The sequence below is a fragment of the Corvus kubaryi genome, unplaced genomic scaffold (genome assembly GCF_017639235.1).
Source record: "Corvus kubaryi isolate FWS band 111438036 unplaced genomic scaffold, C.kubaryi_AGA036_p1.0 37398, whole genome shotgun sequence".
NCBI classification, from domain to species: Eukaryota; Metazoa; Chordata; class Aves; order Passeriformes; family Corvidae; genus Corvus; species Corvus kubaryi.
Genome location: NW_024581137.1, coordinates 1100054 through 1123833, shown reverse-complemented (window position 1 = coordinate 1123833; position 23780 = coordinate 1100054). Strand labels below are relative to the sequence as shown.

Here is a 23780-nt window from a genome sequence, read left to right as displayed (position 1 = left end):
TGTACATATTTAAATTAATTATATCCTATTTTAAACTATGTTTCAAGTTGAATCCCAGAAATAAACCAAAAATGTTGAAATCCAACACAGTGAGAACTGAAACAGTTCTTATAAAATGGTATTCAGATAACTTGAAGCCCTTTGCAATTACCAGTCCTGCAAGGAAGAGGTTCTCTCAAGCACAAGGACACCTATTCTTAGACTAAGAGACCAAGAACCATTGCTATGCCATGTGCAGCTACCACGTCCCCAAGGGCTTCCACTCACAGCAGTCCAATTCTGTTTCCCACTATCTGAAATGCAGAATCAGATGAAGATTTGAGAAACTATCAAAGAGGATTATTGGAGGCTTCGACTACACCCACCCACAACAGAAGCAGCTGTGAGTGCCAACAACTTTGACTCTGCTTAAATTCAATGGTTTAGTTACAAATATTCCCCTCTTTCTGTAGAATGTGAACAAGGGAGCACATTAAGTCTGTCAGGACACAAAATACATTGTCCTCTACCAGTAAACTGCTGCACTAATGTAGTTTTCTCTTAAGACAAGTATTATATCAAATTTTAAAGTGGATGTGAAGCTTTATAAAAAAGTTATCACTGATGTATGCATTAAGACAAAGCATACACTACTGCCTCAGCTTTTCTTCATTCAAGAAGACATAGCAAAGCTGTTTCTATTTGGCTTTTTGTTACTTGTTCACAGCCTTCCTGCTCTGCCTGCACTGTGGTATTTAAACATTGCCTTGCTTTTCCCTTAGACTTTGCCAAAACACTCCTCAGGATCTCAACAGAAGAAGGTAGAACTGCTCTGGGGAATAGAAATGTGCCCCAATTAAGAGATTAGCACTTACAGGTCACCAACTTCACTGCTAGAACCAAATCAACAGGAAATGAGAATGAAAACAATTTTTCTCAGCGTAAGACCTTATGCTCATCTCTTTTCTTACAGCTGCTTAGTTGTGGGGTGAAGTTGCAGCACGGAGTAATTGCATTCACAGTTTTAGATGAAAACATCTCAATTCTGAGCACTGACAGTCACAAAAAAAACCACTGAAGTGAAATAAAAGGAGTAGAAAGGAGACACAGCCTCACTCTACCCTCAAAACCTGTCTGAAGCTCTATGAAACTCAGAGGACAGTTAAAGTACATTTCTCTCCTTTTCAATAAGATACTCAAGAAGCACCTCAGCATTTAGGAAAAATAGGCTTAGGTGTGGACAAACTCTTCATCAAGTTGTTGACAAAGGTAGGGAAACCATTAAAACCTATTCTTTTGAAAGCATCCAATGATGCATTAATATCAACATAACCCATCACACTGAAGCATCTTACAAATGTGACAATTACATATAGGTACAACTTTCCCAGCTTTATTTCTAGAAAAATTCCGTTCCACAGTAACTGACCAAAAAACCCAAAAGCTTTTCAGCTCCTCTCTAGATACACGCTGTGCCTTGATTATATAAAGTTTCTAACGCTCATTTACCACGTCACAGTAAACTAAAACAGACTTTAAAAGACACAGTTAAGAAGGAACTGAAAACAGGACATCTTCACGAACAAGAGAAACTCAAAAAACCTGTGTTGACAGCAACAGGAAAGCTGAAATAAGAAAAAGGCTACAAATAGATAATAACTGAAAAAAACCAGGTTGAAATATTTAACAACATGAAGATAGAGTGGAAACATAATAAGCTACACTACTATCCTAAATCTTTACAAGTGATAACACTGCTGAAGTGGCAGGGAAGGAAGAAGAAAGGTAGAAAACTGTGTGCATTTTTAGGTGTGATTTACATTTTTTAAAAACTGAATTGCTTTGTAATAACTGCTATACTCTGATCACATTGTACAAGGGAATGCTGATCACACTTCACAAAGAAAAGCTTTGACTTTAACTGGATACTTCTTTACCACTGGAATCAACAAGCCTTCCAGAAAGTCAGATCTTTTATTTAGATAACTGGGGATGAATTCTAGATATTTTACGCATCCTAACGAGACAAGGGTGTTTTTGCAGCTTTACACGAATTTTGATGAAGTCCAGATGCTAACCTTTGTACTTCAAAAAGTAGTCTGTCTCTTCCTCCTCCTGAATTATTGTCTTGACTTAATGATCTAAGAATTAGTAAAAAGCACTCAGCCATATGGCCTTATTTCACAATGCTCAGTCAGCTACACACCTCTTCCATCACTTCTGATATGCCTCAAAAACAAAGTTAATGCCCCATTTGAAGGAATTAGGTGAAGAGGAAAATTTTATATACAAGAGCCAAATGCTATCAGGTATATTTCATAAACAAAAAACAATCCAGTATTCTAAGACCTACTAAGAAACATCAAGCTGCCTCACTTCAGAGATCAGTCAGTGTAACATTCTTTAGAATACACAAAAACTACACGCTGAATTTCTTTGGTTTGAGGTTTCCAGTTGCACTTCGGTGAGGCACAAAAAGCATCTGGAATCATAGCATCCTGTCTTCACTTCAGCTGATTATTCACTTGCGCTCATTTCCTTTTTTAGAAAGCAAACAACATAAGTAAAGCAAAAATGACAATTTGATCAAATGAAGGGATAATGACAGTAAGATTTACTACAGAATCTAAAAACGTAGATAAATGTGACTCTTAGCTATGCTTTAGGTACCTGAAGGATGAGTGTTCACCGTGGACTGGCAAGGTGATGGGAGGAGCTGGAGACTGGATGTACATTGACTGCCCAGACGTCTGTGTGCCTTTCCTGATCAGCTTTCCAGTGTTAGGATCATAAAGTCGAACTTCAGGACCAGGTTGAGACTTCGGATGGATGGGTGTTGGATGAAACAGAGCTGTCTGAAATGTGCTGGGTGTATCAGGAAATGTGGCAGGGCTATTTTCTCTGTTAGACGAAGTTCAGAAAAAAATTGCATTAGAAATTTAAATGAGCTATCTAACCAGAACGTAAAAAATGAGCATTCCATTTTTTTCTAAAGCAAAAGAGGGAAATGGTTTGGAAAATCTCTACAGAAACATTTCTTCACCTCATTAAAGTCTCACTGAATTTAAAAGAGAAAACTGCAAATACAAGACACCAACATATTTAAATTATTAAGATATGAATTAGTGTGCCTTAAAAATTGTCTAAACATATAAAGTTACTGAAATAGCTTTCAGGTAGTAACAGCAACCCAATTAGCATAGCATGATAATCTGCATATATGCAACAAAGAGAAAAGCAGGCTATTGTATCAATCTTTGTATTTGCTCTCCAAACTAGCTCTGAGAGAAAATAAACATGTAGTATTAATTTGCAAGTCATCCTAACTAATTTTTTAAAATACTAAGCTGCCTATGATCACCCTGCTGCATTTTAAAAACATAACTTTAGAAGTGTCAGCAGAAACATTCAGAGATTAGTCTGCAGGAATCACCATTATGGCATACTATCCAATTATGATGAAGAGCCACAAAAAAAAAAGGCAAGGAAATTAATTTTTAAAAATCATCAAATAAAACAGCATGTTATGCTCCATGAAAGCTGTGTTATGCTAAAAAAAGATCCAATTAACTTGTTACAAATATTAGAAGTTTTTACCAGATGCTTTTATGGACGTTTCTGAAGCAGTCTTGTAGCAATAACATGGTAAACCAATTCCAAGTTTACCTACTCTTTTCTTGCTATCTTGAGTTCATTTTACATGCAAATATTTGCTCAGACTTCATCCCTCCCCTAGTTTATAAGTACTCTGGACCCATAACCATTATTTCAAGCAGCTTCATTAAGGAGAAAATCTTTTCCAAAGTTGCTGCACACACAGGATTAAAGTAAAAGTACTTGCATTAAGATAGATACCTTACTGACTGAAGCCTGGGTGGGGGTGCAGTATGAAGCTAAGATATATTGCATTTGAAACACAGAAGAAGGAAAAATTTTCATGTTTCAGTAAAATGGAAGAGTAAATTAGTAGAGGGAGGAAAACTAACATTCATCTAGACAAAAAACAACGCTTACAAGCCACTGTCCAGGTTTCTAATACAAACTTTGCAGGGTCAGGTCTCTGAGACAAATTAAGCATCCCATGCAAATATTCCAAAGTTTGATTAAAAACCATCTGATAGTACTTTTTAAAGACTAAGTATTTTAGTCAAGCCATAAGCAGGCTACATGTCTTTTCCTAACTTATAGAGATCCCATGTCTCAACCTAGCGTCCCATTTGATAAATGCCCTCACTTCCACATGTTTCTTCTTTTGGTGTCTTCAAGGCCTTACACACACATGTTCTGCCCTCAAAGGATATCTTGCAAGTAGAAAGTAGATCGCTAACATTGCCAATCACACCAGTATCAGTTTAATACAGAAACCCCAATATGCTGGGCTCCTTCCTGCCTAGACATGGAAGAGAAGATCCTCTCTTAGGCTTGCAAGATGTCAAACAAGTAAGTCAAGAAGCAGAAGCTGGCTTGACAGTACCTTGTCATGAGTTACTTTAGCCATGCCACTATCCTGAAGGGGACTGTTTCTAATAGCCCTCTGACTTCCTCTTTGCTAATAATGTTTTTGGCTGTCTCTTCTATTTACTGTCACCCTAGCGCACTAATTATTTTTTACCTTTTCTCTTTCAGCACTTTCTTATCATCCCGAAACCACCTCTCACTACTTCCTTTCTTCCCGTTTTTGCTCCTATCTTCATGCCATCCAATTCTTCTTAGAATTTTCTATGGTATTTTCTGTTTCTCTTTCTCGTCACTACCAAATTTCACAAAAAAAAATGCCATACTTTACCAATTCTTCATGTAGTAGAAGAATGTGCATTTTTTGGTGGCATGAATGATCCTGCGCCTTGATGACACTCCCTATGTTAGCTTACAGATGAACTGAAAAAGGCAACTTCTCCAAATTAAAAGAGCTAACAACAGTAACTGCTAAAGGAAGAAATGTTACCACAAGTTTTCTCCTCACTGTGCTAGTTACTGAACTGTATCCTGATCCCTTGACAGTCTTCAATTTAAGCAGAAGAGAAATGGACAAAAATGGGGAGTTCTTTCATAAAATCCGTAAGAATTGCTATAAATAACTATTGTGAACTTGTCAGAAACCAATTTATTAACAAATCAGCATCACTGTATGAACAACCTATTTTCATGGCCCCTATTCCCTCAGGTTAGCACTTACCTGTGTGTTTTGATGTAGTCATCCTTCAAGGGAAAGAGCTGCTCCTCAACCTTGTCCCAGCGCTCCAGGCAGCTCCACAGCCAATCAGGGTTCACAACGTGGAGGTCCTTGCAGTCCTGAGCTTGCCGAACTTTTTCTGTGCCTATTACAGAGTCAAACATAACATAACAGTGTTCCCAGAAACACAGAAGATAAACCAGTGTGTAGTTAAAACTAAGAACATTTTGTGACCAATTGTACAGGGAAAAAAACGCAACACTCCTCCCCAACCCAACAAAACAGTCACAACTAATAAAAGTGAGAATCTAAGTAAGACACAGTACCTCAGCCTCAAGCTGGATGAACGTAACTTTCTGAAGAACTGGCACCATGGAAGTAGTCCACTAAGATTTATACAGAAAATCCCTGCATCTTCTCTGCGTGTTAGCCCAACAAACAATACAACTTTTGTATTATATCTCCTTCACTTTTATTTGTTAGCAGTCTAACAAGAAGCAGCTTTTCAATGCTGTTGAAGCCTGGCTAACTTATCATACCAGCTTTTTTACACATGGTCCCCTGCTCATACAGCGTGCTACCTTTTAACAGGCTGTCACCCACTCAACCTCCATCTGCCAGAAGTGGAGGCAGAAGTCCTTTGTGCCAAAACAGGAACAAAGAACGTGAAGTTAAACATGGAAGGCTAGCATGCAGTCCAGGTGAAACTAACAACAGTGCAGCTTGCAAGAGGTGAACTCAAATTCTGCTCTCTGAGGATGCCAGAACAAGAGAGAAACTCAGTAAAGTTGCTATAAATCTACCAAAAAGCACAAAAATCAGTGCTGTAGTTTAATCCCAGCCGCTCATTGACTCCTCCAACCAACTCTCTCCAACCAGTGGGATGGGGAGGAGAATCAGGGAAAAAACATTAATCCTAGTGAGTTAACAACAACTAATGAAACAAAGTAAAATATAATAATACTAATAATATGAGCCCTTGTCTGTTTTCACACATGTGAAAACAATGAAGCCCCCAGAAAAAAAAAAAATTAAAAAATCAAGTTTCTGAACAAATCTGACAAGGAATCAAGAATGGTAAATTAATTTGACATTTTCATCACAATTCCCTGGAGTTTCATCTTCATCACTGTCATTTTAACAACATGATTTTTTACCTGTTTCAATTAAGATGAGTATCTTGAAGTACCCATATTTCTTCACATAATTTGAAGATGAGACAAAGCAGCTAATCTCAAATACTTAATGCACTTTGTACAACTTGAACTACAATCCACTGGGATAGACAGATGAACTGAAATGCACTTGAGGATTGACCTAACTAGTTGGTTAGACGGCTCAGTTTAAGACATCTGTAAATTTAAAAGACTAAATAAACAGAAAGGGCAGGAGATAACTGCCCTTTACCAAACTGCTGAAAGCTTCTGTTTCCCTACCTTTCATCCCCCAAATCCAATGGAATACAGTAGGGCTACATTTTTCTCTAGATACACATGCTTTTTCTTCAATTTAGATTAAAAGAAAAAACAATGTTGTGTGCACAAATATATTTCTTCTTTTTTCAGCTGTAAATGCAAGCAATTGCACAGTTCAGGATGTAAGAGCTGTACATACAAAGCTTTACTCCACACTAGTATCATTGCAAAAAAAAAAAAAAAGTTAATTTAACAACCCAAGATAAACACAAACACAAAAAAAAGTATTTCAAGATACAGCCCTGTCCAAACCTCTAATGATCTGGACATGTAATATTTTAATTTTTGCCATGAAATAAAAATAAAACCACTGTCCAACAAAGATTTAGTGAAAACAATTTTAGAACTGCAACTGTTAAACCCAGCACACCTTTGCAGTTCAAGAGGTTTTAACATAAAACCCTAATGAGAGAGGTCAATGCACTCCCTGAAATCATACATGCCCTGATTTAAGAAATCTGTTTTCCAATTAATTATCAGTTACAAAAGCAACTGAGAGAAATTTCATACAACAGTTGCTGGAAATGAGCCAGTTTACAGTGCCAGAAGGAGCTTTGACTAGAGGTATTATTAATATTTAATTAACCTCAGTAGGAATTGTAGAAATACCTGCAGTTAGAAACAGTTATGTATAAAGCTCTATTTAATTTCTACACAGGGTATATTTCAGAGGAAATAAAGCAAAGGTTCTGAAGGAGAATCAATTTAAGAGATCTGGGAGAAAAAGGATTGAAGAAGTTAAAGACTTGGCTTGGACATTACTTTCTTTTGAGAATAAGGGAGAAAAGCAATGATGACATAAGAAAGACAGGTAAGAAGACAGCTGTTATAAAGAGGATGCTAAAATCAGGTTCATAACCATAGGAGTTTCAAGGCAAAAAAAAAAGCAACAAGAGCAAGAAGTCTTGTAGAAGTTTAGATACCTGTGCCTGGTATTAGATAATGAATCAAATATCAGACAGCTGGCAATACTGTCCTGCACATAACAGCTCTGGAGCTGACTGAATGCAATATACACTAGCACACACAACAGTTAACCAGAGCTGGTGATGTGGTTGGACAGATGGGACTATGCTGCTCCTTTTGGACTTCATCAGGGGAAACCTGGACAAAACCATAAAACTGCACCATCACCTCATGTTAAATCTGTGAAATTACATGAGAAGATGGCTTCCTCCAACTGTTTTTCAAACTCATGTTTCTGCACCGATGTCAGGTGTTTCATCTTGATGCCCCTTCCTCCTCACCCCCACATTCTGCATCCACATACGTCTGATTGTTTTATAGTGGATGTATGCTGAGGAGCTATGTAAATTTTTCTTCTAGTCAACAGGGTTAAAACAGAAAACTTAAACATGGAAGCCAAAATGGCATGATTTTGTATGAAGTTGCTACTGGAACTAGGTGGTCTTTACAGCCCAAATGTTCTAGGATTCTATGAAAGTTGGTGACACAAACCCACCTCCCAGGAGTCAAAAGTCTTACCTTTCTCACCTCCACAACATCCAAAGCTTTCTGCATCCTCCCCATTTCTAAAGTGCCTATTGCACTCTCCAGCACACTGAAAGCTGCATGAGGGAACACAACTGTGTACTCTTGGGGAGTGCTTCCTATTTCTAGCTGACATATCGACAAATCAAGATTTCACATGTATGATGTACTTAAAGCAAGATTTGGTGAAACACCAAATTTAACCAGGAGAAGAAATAGCATTGTGATACTTAATGTGCTTGCCTTCTCCTCTCCCTTTCCCCACTGTAGCTTCTCCTTTTCGAATTAGGCTTATTAAGACAGAACAGCAGAAAGATTTTAATCCAACCAACAGTACTTCTGATGCAACTAAAAACATCTGAATTACCCAGCTGAGCTGAAAACCACTTAGAGAAAAACTGATTTTCCAGACTACTTTTTTGCATTATTGTCATCTAATCACCTTTCCTTACTTCAAATTCTAAAGTTGTTCCAAAAAGTTAAAAAGGCACAGAAGATTTTCCACATGAAGCAACTGGGGCCCAAATCCATCACATCTACTCTCTGATGGATACAGTCTGAAACAGATAATATCAGAAAATGTTATTTTCAAAGCCGAGGAAGGGGCTCATCAATTCTACTTCTGCACTTGTTGAAAACACTGCTCAACCGACTGTGGCCTCTGATTCATTCTCAGCCATGAGAAATTCTGTGTGTGTACTCAAGGCTGTGCCATGACTAACCAAAGCACACGACAGGAAGAGACCACCAGTGGCACTTGCAGAACTCTCTCCTGATTCCAACACACCAAAATCTACATACCCTTATGGTAGTTTGCAACCAGGCCGCCAGACATTGCTTGGAAAACCTGATCACTAGAAGTTTATTTCTCCTCAGATGGTCTTTACGTACAGATTTTGATTTACAATCAAATCCTGAAGCTCTTCTGCAAGAAGTCCAGCCTAAGACAAGTGATGGACGTGCTGTTCTGAGGCTATGCCTAAAGTTCAGGTTTAACTCTGCACTGTGCTTTAGCAACAAAAGCAAGAGGCTTATCTGGTCAGTGGCCAAGTTTAGAGCAACGCTTAACTGGATTTTTTTTTAAAGACACAGCCCTTGAACATATTTTTCAAGAAAAAATGCTGTTGACACATCACAGGTGTAGGAAATACCATGGACTCAAATATATTTTGAAAAATAAAAGAAAAATTCAGGGCCAAAACTGATGTATTTTTATTCCTATCACACTACAATAATTTTTGAGAGATATGAACACTTTATCCCCCAGAAAAAACTCCATACAGAAATCAATTACAGTGTCTTTCATCTGTTCAGGAAGGAACATAACAAGGTTTATGAAATAGTGTGATAACTGCTTAGCCAAGTGTGTACACAGCTATAACAACTCATCCTACAGTGCAGTTTACTGATGCTTAAAGCAAACAGCAGATGTTTCAAAAACTGAAGCAAGATTTATGCAGCACATAGACAAGTGGAAAGGACTATGGGGTAGCCTTTTCTCAGTCACTCAGATTTATGAAAGCTGATTACATGATGCAAAAGTCCTGTATTTTCCAGTAATCCAGGCAGATAATATTTTCTGTGCTATGTAATGAAAAAAGTTCTAATTTTTTACAAGAATAAAGAGTTATTTTATTTCAGAATTCAGAGTACCTGTGTCTACAGGGAAATAAGCTGCCTATCTGCAGAGACAGATACAAGTAGATATAAGAATAAAAGAAATTAAAATTATTTACTCTAATAAGCTGGGAAGAATGCTGTAAAAACAACCTAAAATGGTTTTCAGTAGTTGTTCATTTCAATGCACCAAGTTATGATGATGTCACTCTGCAGGGGAATCCCCATCACTTCAAGACCTAAGGGGTAACTATTTCACACTGACTTCTCCCATTTTACATCCTCTGCCAAATTCTTCCTTTGCCTTCAAAATGAGAAAGCTAATAGTAATTATTCCCCAAACACTGCTGCAGATTAAGTATATGCCATTCCTTACATCTCAGCTAATGCAAAGTAAACATACACATTTAGCTGCTTGTTAAGAGTCCCAAGTCCGCCACTGTTAGTAGTGTCACCCAGAAAGACTGAACTAACTTTTCACAAGCACATTAAAAAAGAAAAAAAGATAAATGTATAGATAACAACGTTGCCTGGTCTCACCTCATTGACTTCTGAAAAAAACTCAAGAAGGGACATGCTTTTGTTTCCCCTTTTCACCAGCAACTAGACATCAAGCAGGCTTCAGATGTTTGCCATGGGAGCCAGAGACACAATATTTGTATGGCTTACTGTCAGCAAGAGGCTTGTAAGAATTTGCTCTCTAACCATGCAAGAATCACTATGAAAATCACATTGACAGATGAATTATCACAAATCCAGCTGTGACAGAACAAAATTTATATCCTTAAAATCTCTGATTAAGAAGTTTTTCATGAAATCAGAACGATGCAGCATAACTACACCCATCTAACCAGAGGTGAGTATAATAGTCTCCAGTTGAAAAAAAACCAAAACCCCATCACAAAACCAGAACCAGTCAATCCACAAGGATCTTAAAAGAGTTATTGGAGAATGTAGTTTTTCTCACTTGAAATCCCTCTATTTCATTGCCATTGCTACAGAAATAATTATTAAGTGATGATTAAAGATGACAACAGAATTGCCCATTAGGCAGAAATGATTGCAAATTTACCTCATCTAGAATTAGTGCAATATGCAATTTAATAAAAAAAAAAAGGTTAAAATAGTTTTTCATATTCAGATGTACTTTAGTGTATGATTCACTAAAAACGTGCAGGTGGCAAGTAATTTACCTATAAAAATAGAACACAAGGATGCATAGATGCATCTACATAAATACACAACCCTCAAACTGTACATTCCAAAAACAAACTAAAAAGTCTACTGTTTCTCATTATCATATGATGTGTACCTTAATATGTTTCTCAACACTTTTAACTCCAGAGAAATGTGTATGTTTGGGAGGGTCTCATTTACATTCATCCTATCAGTTTTACCCCATCACACAATAATAGTTGCATCTGATGTATAACTACATTCAGAAGTCATCTAGTTTAAGATAAATAAAGCAACTTTCAAATGAAGCATTTTAAGATTTGAAACTGGAAAAACATCTCATATTGACAACTATTATGTCTCCAATGAAGTATGATTAACTTGCATAATTCCTTGCTGAAATAAGTATTATTATTCGCGAAGTTTTAAAACAGCTGTTCAGCAACTGTAGTAAAACAACAGAGTCCCAAACTAATGTATCCATTGATTTCAAAACTTTTTATCACATCTTCACAACCCAGAATCCCAGCTAATCTCAATGCATCTAAATCCATCTCCTGAGTTTTAGGCTGTTTTTACTACTAAAATGTCTATCTCCATTTATATAATATGCTTTTACTACTTAATTGCCTCTTGACATATGCCCTTTCTGCACTTAAGGTCATACACACTTTTACGGAAAGTACCCTCTCTTTAAAATACAAGCCAATGAAACCAAGCTGCTTCTTATGTACTAAAACATCACATGAATAGCAGTCAACAAAAAAATCCAATAGGTGGCAGATTATGTATTTCTTTGCTTATGACATCTAAGCATGTCCTAAAAGTACCTGTAAGTTTTAGATGCTTTAAAAGATGCAGTTTTGCTTTTGGATTTCATGCGTTTGATTATCAGATATTTAGATTCCATGTAATTTCAAAAGGCCAACAATGAGGGAATCAAGGCTCAGGGTGCACCCCAAAAAAAAGGGTGCTAGAAGCTAAAGCTGCTGACCTGTTAGGTCCTCTACAGCAGCTACCAATGGTACACTGCTATCCATAACAGCTATGAAAAAACAGGCAGCTTTGTCAAACACAAACCAGAAGTTACGCTAAACTCTCTTACATCTCTTTTGACAAAAAAGTACAGGTTAAGCACAATGCAGTGACAGGGTATTAGCAGTCTTAAAATAATTTGAATTCCATACCAAGGGAAACTGAACCATGAGAAGTGAATGTGAGAAATGGAGAAAGAGAGCACTGCTATACCTTTATAGCAAGCCCACCATAAACTTTTCTTTGACACAAATATTAAGTTTCTATTCAACAACTTTGACTCTTTGAGTATTACTATCACCACTTCTTAACAAAAAACTGAGACATGACACGTTACATCAGAGGGTATTTAGTGGGTCCTACTTTAAAAGCCACATTTGAGTAAAAAGAATAGAAAAATCCTTTCAAAAAGGCTGCTAAATTGTTTTAGGAAGAATCTTTCCTTTGATTTCAATGCTAATCTCAGTTACATTAAAGTCTGTAGATTATACAAAAAAGAGCTCAAGGCATGAACTGTAACAGACTAAAAGCTGCTGGAGAATTCAAGTCTCAAATACCTACCTGTCCTTGCTGCAATGAGATGTGTTGCTTTATCAGGATCATCAGCACTCAGTACAAGATTCTTCACAATTTTAGCTCCAAGTGCTGTGGCATGATAGTGTTCCCGTGTCTTTTCAATAGGGAAGTTCGTTGGGTAAAGTCCGCTAAATATTATGGTTACATCTGCCAACACTTTACTTTTTAGTTCTGGTACTATTTTTCTGATGTCTGGAATTTCCTCAATCTCTTTTTTCAGGTATTTATCATACTTTGTGTAATAATCAGTGTGAACTCGCACAAGGATCTCCTCAAGGTATATTAAATGGTCGTCGTCATCTGTATCATCATCTTCCTCTTCCTCCTCCATGCTCTGGTCTAAGGACTCACCCATTGTAATTCCAGACTGTTCACTAATCTGAGATTCTGTTTCAGCTTCTTTCTTGTCTCCAGACCCATTTCCTAAATCACAAAGGCTTTCTTGTTCACTTTCCTCTTGTGCTTCAAGATCAATTTTGTCCTGGATATTTTCACTAGGTAAAGACTGTGTGTCCCCGGAATGGTTCACCAGACCATCCTTTTTATCACTCACATCAGTGCAACTCTCATGCTGCAAATTTTCATCCTGCAGAGGCTGTTTGGATTTCTTCCAGCTTCTCTTTTCCTCATTCTCACTGTCCGATACAGAAGTGGATGACTTTTTGGTATCCAATCCATCGTCACTTTCACTGTCACTAGACAGTTCAAAGTCCAAGTCATTTGTTGTCTTCTCTTGCATTTGCTGCTTCTCTGTAACGGCTGAATCAACTTGTTCTGAAAGCATCTGAGATTCTTTTGTATTTGCCAAATCATCAGTGACCTCACTGTCCATTTTGTGATCAGTGCTATCACTTAAGGGGTCCTGGACATTAACTTTATCATGAGAGTTCACATCCCCATCAGATGTTTCACTGCTTACAGAAGTACTTCCATTTGCAGCGCAAGTGTCCTTTGCAGTTTTCTTGAGACCGTTACTGTGCTCTTCTACACCTATAACATTCTTTATTTCTTCAACATCTTTTGCTGAAATCACTGCTGTATCCAATGCTTCGGGTTTTGTAGAGTGGTTTGCTAAGACATGGGCAAGAAAGAAAACATATACGTATTTTCCCTTTTTTCTTTTTTTAAGGTTAATCAAAATTTAATTTTCTTTGACCTTAAACACAGAGTTTACATATGGACTTAGACTACATTATGCTAGGAAGTGACCACTAGGCTTTTCAAAGTTGTTAAAATCCTCTAACCTAACAAACATTACTTTTGTAAAAAAGTTAATTAAGCAGCTTCTTTTTTTTCTTTAAATCACAGGTCCTAAGTAATTATTTGTCAATTCTGCAAGCATTAAAGGATTTATCTTGTAGTCGAAGTTTTATGATTACATCTTAGGGAATGAAAATAAACAGGGGGGAGAAACAGGGGCAGAATTTGCTTTGTGAGATCCTAATCCAGAACCACAGTACAAGAACTTCATTTATAAACAGCTATGTCTTTCATATATAATATATATATATTTCATATATAATTCTCATAACAAAATAACTGTACTTTAGTACTTGAAAAGATATACGTATTTTAGCAACACAAAGATGCCTTTCAAGCTCAATTTATGACTGATGGAATGCAAGTAAAAGGGTAATAGTCAAAAGCAGAAGAAATAGCTTTAGGATGTGTCTGCAGATGTCTGCAGAAGTAGAGAGACAATTAAAGAAACTGCAGACACCCAAAACCGGGCACACAAATGTTCACTGGGAACATTGTGTGAGATCACGCTACTTTGCCTCCCTTTTGTGTGCATGTTCCTGCCCTGCAAGCAGCAGCAGGAGTCAACTGTAGAGGTCCCACATCACAGTGACCTGAATGAGGTTGATCATATTATTCCTATTTTTGTATTGGACACTTCTATTTCAACAAGGGAAAGAGAGCAATGTCAGAAGTATTAAATTAAAAAAAAAACCTCAAAACCCTTGGCTAAACTGGAAAAAGCCCAGCAATTCTTTCTTATGACATTGGTAATTATTTGGGGGTAAAATGTATTGGAAACACAATCTAGTGATGTGTACTTTCTAAATCCATTATGTGTATTACACTGCTGAGCCTGTTGAACATAAGGTTCTTGTGTCAAATGCCAGAACACCGTGTTCAGTAGGTGCTAAAAATTCACACTAATTTTATTAGCACAATTTAGACCGGGAGGCAAGCAGAGATCAACATTCATTTTCAGCAGTGTGTTGAGGCCAGAGTTTATTACCTATTCCTCCAAGTCCCAAGGGCAAGGAAGGGGACTGAAGAGGTGAAACTTACAGAGAAGAAAAAATCAGCATGTTTTACATGAGGATGTGAGGGAGAAACTGTTCCCCTCTACATATTCTTGAACAGTTTGGTGTATTGCCAAATCGGCTCTCAGCCACAACACTTACTAGGACTCCACTTCTGCGCTGTTTGCTGCCAAAAGAAATGCTCTCAGTAAGAGCAGCCCAGTTTTACCAAGCTACTCACATTTGTGCTATCAACTTCAATAGTCTGGGATTGTCCATCTGAGCACAACTGCAATATTAGTAAGACCACCTCAATGACTTATATCAATCATGTTTGAAAAATGGACAAAGTTATAAACGTGGTTTAAAAACAATCTAATTACCTTTCTTCTTCATTTGCATTTCTCTTGATCCAGGAGGTGCATTAATATCTCCTATCCCCTGAAAGTATACATATTTCTTCACAGTTATCAAATTGGGTGCAAACTTCCAAACATCCTCTCTATCATCAATGATGCAAACCATGGAATCTCCACATGGAAAGAGATCTCTAAGAGACAAAGAAATTAAATTTAGAAATTTATATAGCAATGAAAGCAATTTCTATTGATGCTCTGGTTTACTATGAGCATGATCTGCAGAACATGGAACTTACAAAAAGTCAGCAATATTAAAATTATGGAATTCAAAATACAAACTTTAAACAAATTGAAGTTAGTGAAAAATAGGAAACAGCTCTTTTAAAATCTCTGTCCCAAAGGCTAGAAGCAGAAAACAAGGAACCTCTCCAAGAACAAACCACTTCAACATTTCAGTCTAGTTTTCACTGGTTTTTGACAACCAATAGCCCAAAATCAACTATCACAAGGTCAATACACGGCCTATATATAGATAGGAAAAAGACACAAGAAGAGTTTTTAAAGAGTAGATTCACTCAATCCAAGATAAAGGAAACAGAAGTAACTAGTATCACCCATCGCCTAGGAGGAAGAGGAGGTAGAGTACTTAAGATGCATATAAAAAACAGAGCAAGAAAAGAAAAAAAAGCTTCTCATTCACTACAGTCAGGTGTGGAGGGGCAATAATTTTTAGTATTTCATAAAGCTGGATTAAATGTATCTGTCTCAGAAAAAATCTTGGCTTTATACCCTGAAAAAGATCAGAACATGAATTCAAGGCTTTAGATGACCTAATTTCAAGAAACACTAGGAACAGAAGGTGCTTTTAGCACATTTGAAAGCCAGAATACTAGGTATTCAATTATGAATTAAACTCAAACTGAGAATTTTGGTTTAATTAAAAAAACCCACAACATACAAGTCATTATACAAGATCACAGGACAAAGTGGAAATATGGTTGTTATTACAAGAATAAGAGGTGTAAGTGAAAACAGGATGCCACTGCATCACACTCTTACTGTTCTGCTACCACAGAACCCATTAAGTAGAGTAAATGCTGCAATGCCCAACACCTCAGTTTTACTGAGATGGTGTTGATATTTAAGAGGCAAAGAAGGGTATAAACACATTAAGTGCAGAGGGAGTAATTTTTTTTTTAGCATATTTTCTCTGTTTCTTGTCCTATTTTGTACAATGCCTAAGACTCATATACATACCTAAGATTCCCAGTTTTAGAAAATGGATCAATACATTCATCCCTTGACAATATCCGATGGGAAAAAAGCTTCTTTTCAGGGTCCAAAAATCCTTTTGGAAGAAGAAATTAAAGAGTTAATGTTCAAGATGTTTGTTCCTTGTTTATGTTTTATATACTTCAGCTATTTTAATTTGTACAACAGCAGTTTAACAGACAATTTTAAGGCACGAGATCATGTGGGAGAAAGTACAGTGGATCAAGTATTTGTAGCTAATTCAGTGAGATTAATGTTAAAAACTGCATCTAATTTTCTTTCAAGATGGTAACAAAACTGAGTTTGTGATAGCCAAATAAATAAGGCTGAAAGAGATACAGCAGGTAACAGATACACAGTTTTTGCAACTTACATTTATCTCTCTATAGTTGGTTCTTTAAAGCTAAATGCTCTCCTTAGCTCATTATGCCTAGGGACTGCAGAGAAGTCTCACAAGAGTCGGCAATGTGCTGTAATACTTAAGCACAGTAGGAAGTTAAGGGACAGTTCCAGCCGGAGCTCTTGCATTTGTAGGTTTTAAGTTGTACTTCTAACAACTACTTCAATACATTTACACATAATGCATATATCCTGGGATTTCTAGAAATATTTAGGCCCAGTTGTAGTAACTTTCCTGACTGCACTCTTCAAACAAACAAACAAAAAAACCCCCAAAACCAAAACAGAAGCTGTGCTAGCTGATCCTAAAGCAAGATAAAGTGCCATTATTTAGGAAAATGGTGACTTGGGTGTACAAACACACATGCACATGCTTCTGAACCTAGTCTCAAATAATGACGTTCACCTTCATGAGCAGATCACAGCCACGTAACTGCTTAGAAAGAAACTGGCAAATTACATGCTAACCTGTATTTTTCATTTTACTGAATTTGTACTGAAGCTAGTATCAACTTCTCATTATTCTTATGAATAATACAAGGCAGTCAATACTTACTTGGGAACAGTCTTTTCAAGTTTTACTGTCTTTTATTTTAAATGGTGGCCATATTATAGCCAGAAACAGAGTTCAAAAGGACTACAGACTCTATGGACCAACTTCAATTTTCTTTCAAGGAGCTCAGATTTGCACAGAACATATGTTCAACTCCTTTTAACAGTCTAGCTCCCAAGAGTACCTTAAGTTGGGACTTCAAAAACAAAGTTTCAAAAAAAAAAAAAAAAAAAAAATCAGTCATCACTTCTGAAAGTTGATCCTGTATGTATTTAATATTAATGTGTAATTAGAATAACTTAAAACCCATAAAAGCAAGAAAATTCTGAGTTAAGGACAGAGGTTCAACCTTAACTCACCCGACTATGCTTAAGAATTGCTGCAAACTCGTAGAATCATCCCCTGTAGTGAGACCCTTGCAGTACCTAGGCATAATGAATTGAGAGAATTAGCTACAAAGATTTATTGCTGTACACACAGATACTTTGACAAACCACAAAAGCTGTGATACAAGTTGCTGTACTCCCCAACAAAATTCTCTTCTACTAATTGAGTAAACAGGAACTCTCTACACTGAATTAGACAGAAGTACACTGATTACATGGCAAAACTTCAACGAGGCACTCAGCTGCAATGTTGCTGAGCTAAAACTGTAAGAAAAACAAAGCTGAAATAAAAAAGTCCAAATGCAGAAAGCCTGGCTGCCAGGAATTAGAGATAAGGTAGCATTCCAAAGCTTCACAGTAATGTTTTATCTATAAAATAAAAACACACTGAGGATAGAGCTCATCAAAGATTCATCTGCAAAGATACAAGCCCACCTTAGGAGAGTCCCAAGCTAAGCTACCTGAGTAAACAACACAGAAAACAGCACTGGTCTCTTTTTAAGAAGTTCTTTCCAGGTCAAACTGGTTTCTTTTAGATGTTCCCTAGTCAACTAAATCAACATAACAAACAATTTGATGTTTTCACATATCAGGGAAAGGGCACGTAACATTTCATTCATCATACATCATTTGTTTTCTTCAACACACCAGGCACCCACCAAAGCTGCTCTCTCACTCTTCTCTGCAGCTGGACAGGGAGAGAAAATATAACAAAGGGTTCATGTGTTGAGATAAGGAGCAGGAGGGACCAGGACAAACTGAGTTGACAAACTGAGCTTCCATTTAGTCTCATAAATCAGACACTGTGCTAGATATGCCCCCAAGTTTCGTGAACAAACCGAAGACACTATCACTATCCTTTGCCACATTAGGAAAGACTATCCAGTAGACTCACCTAGCAGAGACTATTCCCCCAGTTGTTTGTTTCCCATTATCTCCAACTGGGTCTTTGTACACAGACTTACTAACCCATATTGCCTGCTCTTACACAGACTCTCTTAAAAAAGAAAGTTTGTAAATAAATAAAAGCTAAGTTAAAACCATCAGAAGATACAAAGTTGAAAACTAACTCATACTGGGGACTTCTCAAATCCCAGAGAAAGACTGAGTTAAATAGCAATTCCCAGGAGAAGTTACATAACAGTTGGAACCAACACGAATTTGAAGAAGTCTTTTTGTAAATAAAACTAAAATTGAATTTCTGAAGAACCAGGTTACCTTCAGTTCTACTTGAGATTCTACTTTACAGCCCGGAAAGAGCTGTTGACTCAATCTTTCAAAAGCTGTGACAACTTCAGGCACTCGTGATTATACATACACACTATACATTCTGTAATATACTTGCTGTAACAAACCATACATATGAATGCCCTCAACTTGGTCCTACTTTCTAAATTTTGTTGTAAATCTGGAGTGATTTCACATAGCTTTATTGTTGCCTAATAGCGTCTGAACTCAAAATTCACTGTGGCATTTTACAACTAGCTTTTAAGCTGACATCAGTTTTAAATATACCAAACTTCTCTTACGCAGAGTAGAAAAAGAAATTAAGTAACAATTGCCCAAAATAATTATTTAGTAGAGAAATACTCCAGGGAGCTCTAGATAATAAAATCCAAAGCTCATCTTCATAAACATACAGCCAGATATCACATTGTAAACATGTCAAACTAAAAAAGGGTTTAGGAGAAATTATTTCAGCAGACATAAATGGTGTTTACAAATATCAGCTAATTCCACTTAACAGCTGGCAAGAGTCAGCTGAGATGAGAGAAAAGGACTGACAAGATCTCATCTCTTTTTAAAAGCCTTCTAGGACACGAAAGGAACAGCTCAGAGTTCAGAATTCACAAAGAAATATAGGATGTATACACAGGACCTAAGCAAAGAACTTTTTTCTTATGAAAAAATCCCCAGCATTTTATTACAAGTTTTTCTTTATGTAACACAGGGATAACAATAAAACATCAAACTGACAGCTCTGAGAGAAATCATTTAACCAACACTGCCATCAAGTGTTCTCTATATGTATCAGCTATGTATTTCTATAATACTGCATCTTGACTGCACAGGTGGACCAAAGACTGGATCCAGAATTTGTCCACAGATTTCAGCTGAAACTATTACTAGCACTGCACAAATAACTCACTTGCAGTTGGAACGCTTTTGATGAGGTTAAACAGCTTCAAGCAGGAATCCAGAAATCTGTGGGTGTCAGGAAAAAGCAATACCCTAATTTGCTCATTTGGTGGCTATTTCCTCTATGGAATAAACGAGGTAGCTTGAGTAATGACCACAGTAAGTGTCAGCCTGTGGCAGCACAGGGACTGCAGGGTAGTCCACACTTCGGCTCAGAGATTTAAATGGGCAGAGGACCAATTCACACATTGAGAGAAGACAGGGAAAGCACTTAGACATCATGAGTTAACTAGCTCTGCAACTCCTCCCTGGCTCTGAAGGCCACTTGCTATACAGCTTCTGACCTTAGGTCACATCTTGGCACACAGACCCAGGTAAGGAAAATTGCCCCCCCCCCCCTCCTTTCTGACTACCACATATTTAAAACCTAGTGCAGAAAAAAACTATTCCTCTTTTGCCACAGAAGATAAAAATGCATTCTAAGAAGTATGGATGGGTACAGAATTGTTAATGCATTAGCAGTACACAACACTTAATCCAACAGCAAGATTGACAAAGCTTTAGAAGATTCTTCAAACTACAGTCAAAGACTGAGTGACATAGAAACATTCATTTGGATGGGCAGAACAGGACATGCCTCAAACCTTTCAAGGAAAATTAGCTGGAGACCACAAATAAGCATCACGTTCTGACTACAGAAATATTGTATGTCATTCAGAAGTCTCTTATACTTGTCACTGCAAGCTTCTTCAATGGCATTTAACATGCATAAAGAATGTTTGATTATATATTTTTTTCTGAAGTGTTTTTAGAGCTAACTAGGATAGCTAGCTCTCTATTTTGGAATCTTCCTTTCTTGCCAAGAGGTGTGATTACTGGGACACTGCTGTTCAAAGCACTCCTGGCAATATGACAAAAAAAGCAAATGTGGAAGACAACTTAAAAAAAAGCTAGGAGATATGGAACAGTAGCATGGATAGTTTAACAATCAGAGTCATAACCTAAAATATTGTTAATTGTATTGTCTTTGACCAACAGACTTGATAAAGGGAAGTGTGAGGAGAAAATGCTCTTCTGACAGGGAAGACTAAAATTGGCTTTAACCCCGTCTTGGCAGTTTAAACACATGGTGTCCTTCCTAACACGATTCAGACCCATACACTTGCATAACCAGGGCAGGCTTCTTTTATGCTTCTTGGAAAAAGGAAAATATTTCAGCCAGTGACCCACACGATAGACTACTACAAGTTTTCACTTACTAGGAGAAAATATTTTTAAGTTCTTGAGAAAAATGGTGAAAATACCGCTAGATTTCTGTTTTTCATAAAGTAAGTGCATCTCAGCTCCAGGACACAAACAGAACTGCTGTAAATTGACTTATAGCAGCAGAACTTCCTTTGGTGAATGGAAACAATGTGGGGTGTGGCATTCCCCACAGGATGAGATAATGTCAGATCATTGAGTTTTATGGAACAGGTACATTAGATTTGTAAGACAAGAGAAGTGGCATCTCATTGTTAGGATCCATAAACATAATTTCTTACTTAATAAGAAGGCACTAGTTAACAATCCAATTCTCTAACCATCAGTAAAGCAAAGCACATCTCATGGGAAAAAAAGGATTATTTCTAAAATTACAGGCCAGACAGGCACTGCCTTGTAAACAAGCTAAAAATTCTACTTATAGGACTATTTAGGAGGTGGTTTTGCACAAAATAAAGAACAATTACTTGAAAACAACTGCATAAAGAAAATTAATTATATGAGTACGAAGGCAGGGTAGGTAAGTATTGTTAAATGTAACATACTACTCACCTGCAATTGTATGTGCATACAATCTGCTGCCAAAAGTAAAAACATGTAATTCATAGAGCTTGGCAATTTTTTCCAGGAATTCCTTACAATGAGGACGCAAACGTGTGTGCAACATAGGCTCACCTCGACCTAACTGGAAATGAAATATTCCCTAGAAGAAAAAGCACGTTGAACATTATCAAAATAGCAAACAAAAATGCCAGCATTCCAGAACTACCCTCTTCTCTCACTTCAACTTTATTTGGTCCAACTAGACCAAAGCAAGTTTTGGCCACAAGATTACGTGGATGAATAAAATCCAAAGCCCATTTTTGCTCTGTGCCAGGCAGTCCAACAATAAGGTTTTCAAATGCAGGAAAGTCTACTGTTGAAAAATTTATGATGCAGGTGGCTTTCATTCAAACCTTTATTTATGGCAAACCAACCTGAGAAATTTCTCAACCTGCTGCAGATCCTGCTTCAGGAAAGTTCAGGATCTCACTACAATCAATACCTCTCAGTGAACTTCTGACAGATTCATTTCAATATGCATTGAGCTCAGAGAAGTATTTTCTTCATCCAACAAAGTCTATGTGTATGGAAACACAGCATCAGAGAGCAAACCAGGAAGGAAGCTTGCAGATAAAGATCCCAGTTAAAACGCTAACCCTAAAAACCTCAAAATATTTTTAAAAGTATTTTTCTTCAAACCATACATTCATACAGATAGAGGCCTTTCAGACACACTAGTTCTTTTAATCTTTACGTTGAATATTCACAGCTCCCTTTTCTCTTAATTGCAATGTACATTTCTAGCTTGCTTTTTCCTAGCAATTGTGAACATATGCTGAGCCCACTGGACATGCAAGAACGGGAAGAGGAAAGAAAAGAACTAAGCAATCACAATTTGCATGATATTGATGTTTGAGTTTGCATCCTCTTGTTCAAGCCACTGTACACATTTCAACACGTTTCTTGTTTTAGAGCTTCCAAATCAGAAATGTTACAAGCCAATACTCCTTGTCAGTTCAAGAGCAAGAGTTTCATGAAGAAACTAAACAGCAACACACAACCTCTCCCTGCCTCACTCCCCCCAAAAATATTTTTAAAAAATCTCTACACATACTCATGGAAGGACAGACATAGCAACACACAGGATTGCTCAAAAAGGGACTTTGAAAAGTAATTCACTGTGTCTGCCTCAGACTTGGAGGGAAAATAGTCTCATTACTGAGTACTCAGCTTGTGAATTGCAGAGGAAGGAAAGCAGAGATTAAAAATAGCTACCTGAAACATCTCTCAAAATGATTAGAAAGGAAAAGCGCAGGAAAGCATGAATGGAAAAAAGAAAACATCAATTTAAATGTAGAGAAAAAGGAACATATTATGGAAGACTTGTTTCTCATTTTCTTTTATTCTTCAACTACAATTTTACCTAACCACAGAACGTTCTTTTAAAGAACCGTAATTTAAATATTGTCAGAAACACTCCTGTTGCTACACTGGCTTGCAAGTTCACCCCAAATACCTTATTGGACATTTGCTGGCAGTGCTGTTCTGTAGTATGGATCAATGTCTGGTCCAAATCTACCATGAGCACCAGTTTTCTATTTCGATGTAGTCGCTGTTGATCTTCTCTTCCCAGCTGCTCAGCTTGCTGTAACAGAAATATTCACCGCTAAGCTTAGCTTCATAGAAATAAATTAGGTTTATGGCCTTTTGTTTATTGTAAAAGTGAGAAGCATTTCTGCTACAAACTAACTGCACAAGAAATGATGCCTCAGCATAACTGTAGCAATGGCAGCCGTGCAACAATTTTTTTACAGAAAAAAATACTGCTCTCAAAGTCTGCTCTCAGACCTCTGGGACACTATTAACTCTTAAAATTCATGAACTCGACATAAAACTTTCAAATTTAACAAATAAGTAACCACTGATTTAATTTAAGTCCTAGTGTCTTGATAGCAAATAGCAGTAGCTTTGAACACAAAGGATAATTCATAAGTAGGTCTGAGAACTTTTGACTGCTATGTCCAGTAGTTTTGCATCATTAAGGACAATACGTCTGACAAGCCCACACCGAGTATAAAACCGAAGCTGC

The 23780-nt window shown here is 37.1% G+C and overlaps 1 protein-coding gene across 2 annotated transcripts in view; it reads right to left on the bottom strand.

The window, feature by feature from the left end:
- The window catches only part of CTDP1 (CTD phosphatase subunit 1), a 102437-nt gene that overhangs the window by 60586 nt on the left and 18071 nt on the right, over positions 1–23780 (bottom strand). For both annotated transcript variants that reach the window (XM_042042839.1, XM_042042838.1), the window contains exons 4-10: positions 23208–23336; positions 21701–21851; positions 16394–16484; positions 15161–15327; positions 12508–13593; positions 5156–5297; positions 2650–2880 (exon numbers count right to left, since the gene is read on the bottom strand). In XM_042042839.1, coding sequence (XP_041898773.1) covers positions 2650–2880; positions 5156–5297; positions 12508–13593; positions 15161–15327; positions 16394–16484; positions 21701–21851; positions 23208–23336 — 1997 coding nt within the window. The remainder of the gene's footprint in view (positions 1–2649; positions 2881–5155; positions 5298–12507; positions 13594–15160; positions 15328–16393; positions 16485–21700; positions 21852–23207; positions 23337–23780) is intronic.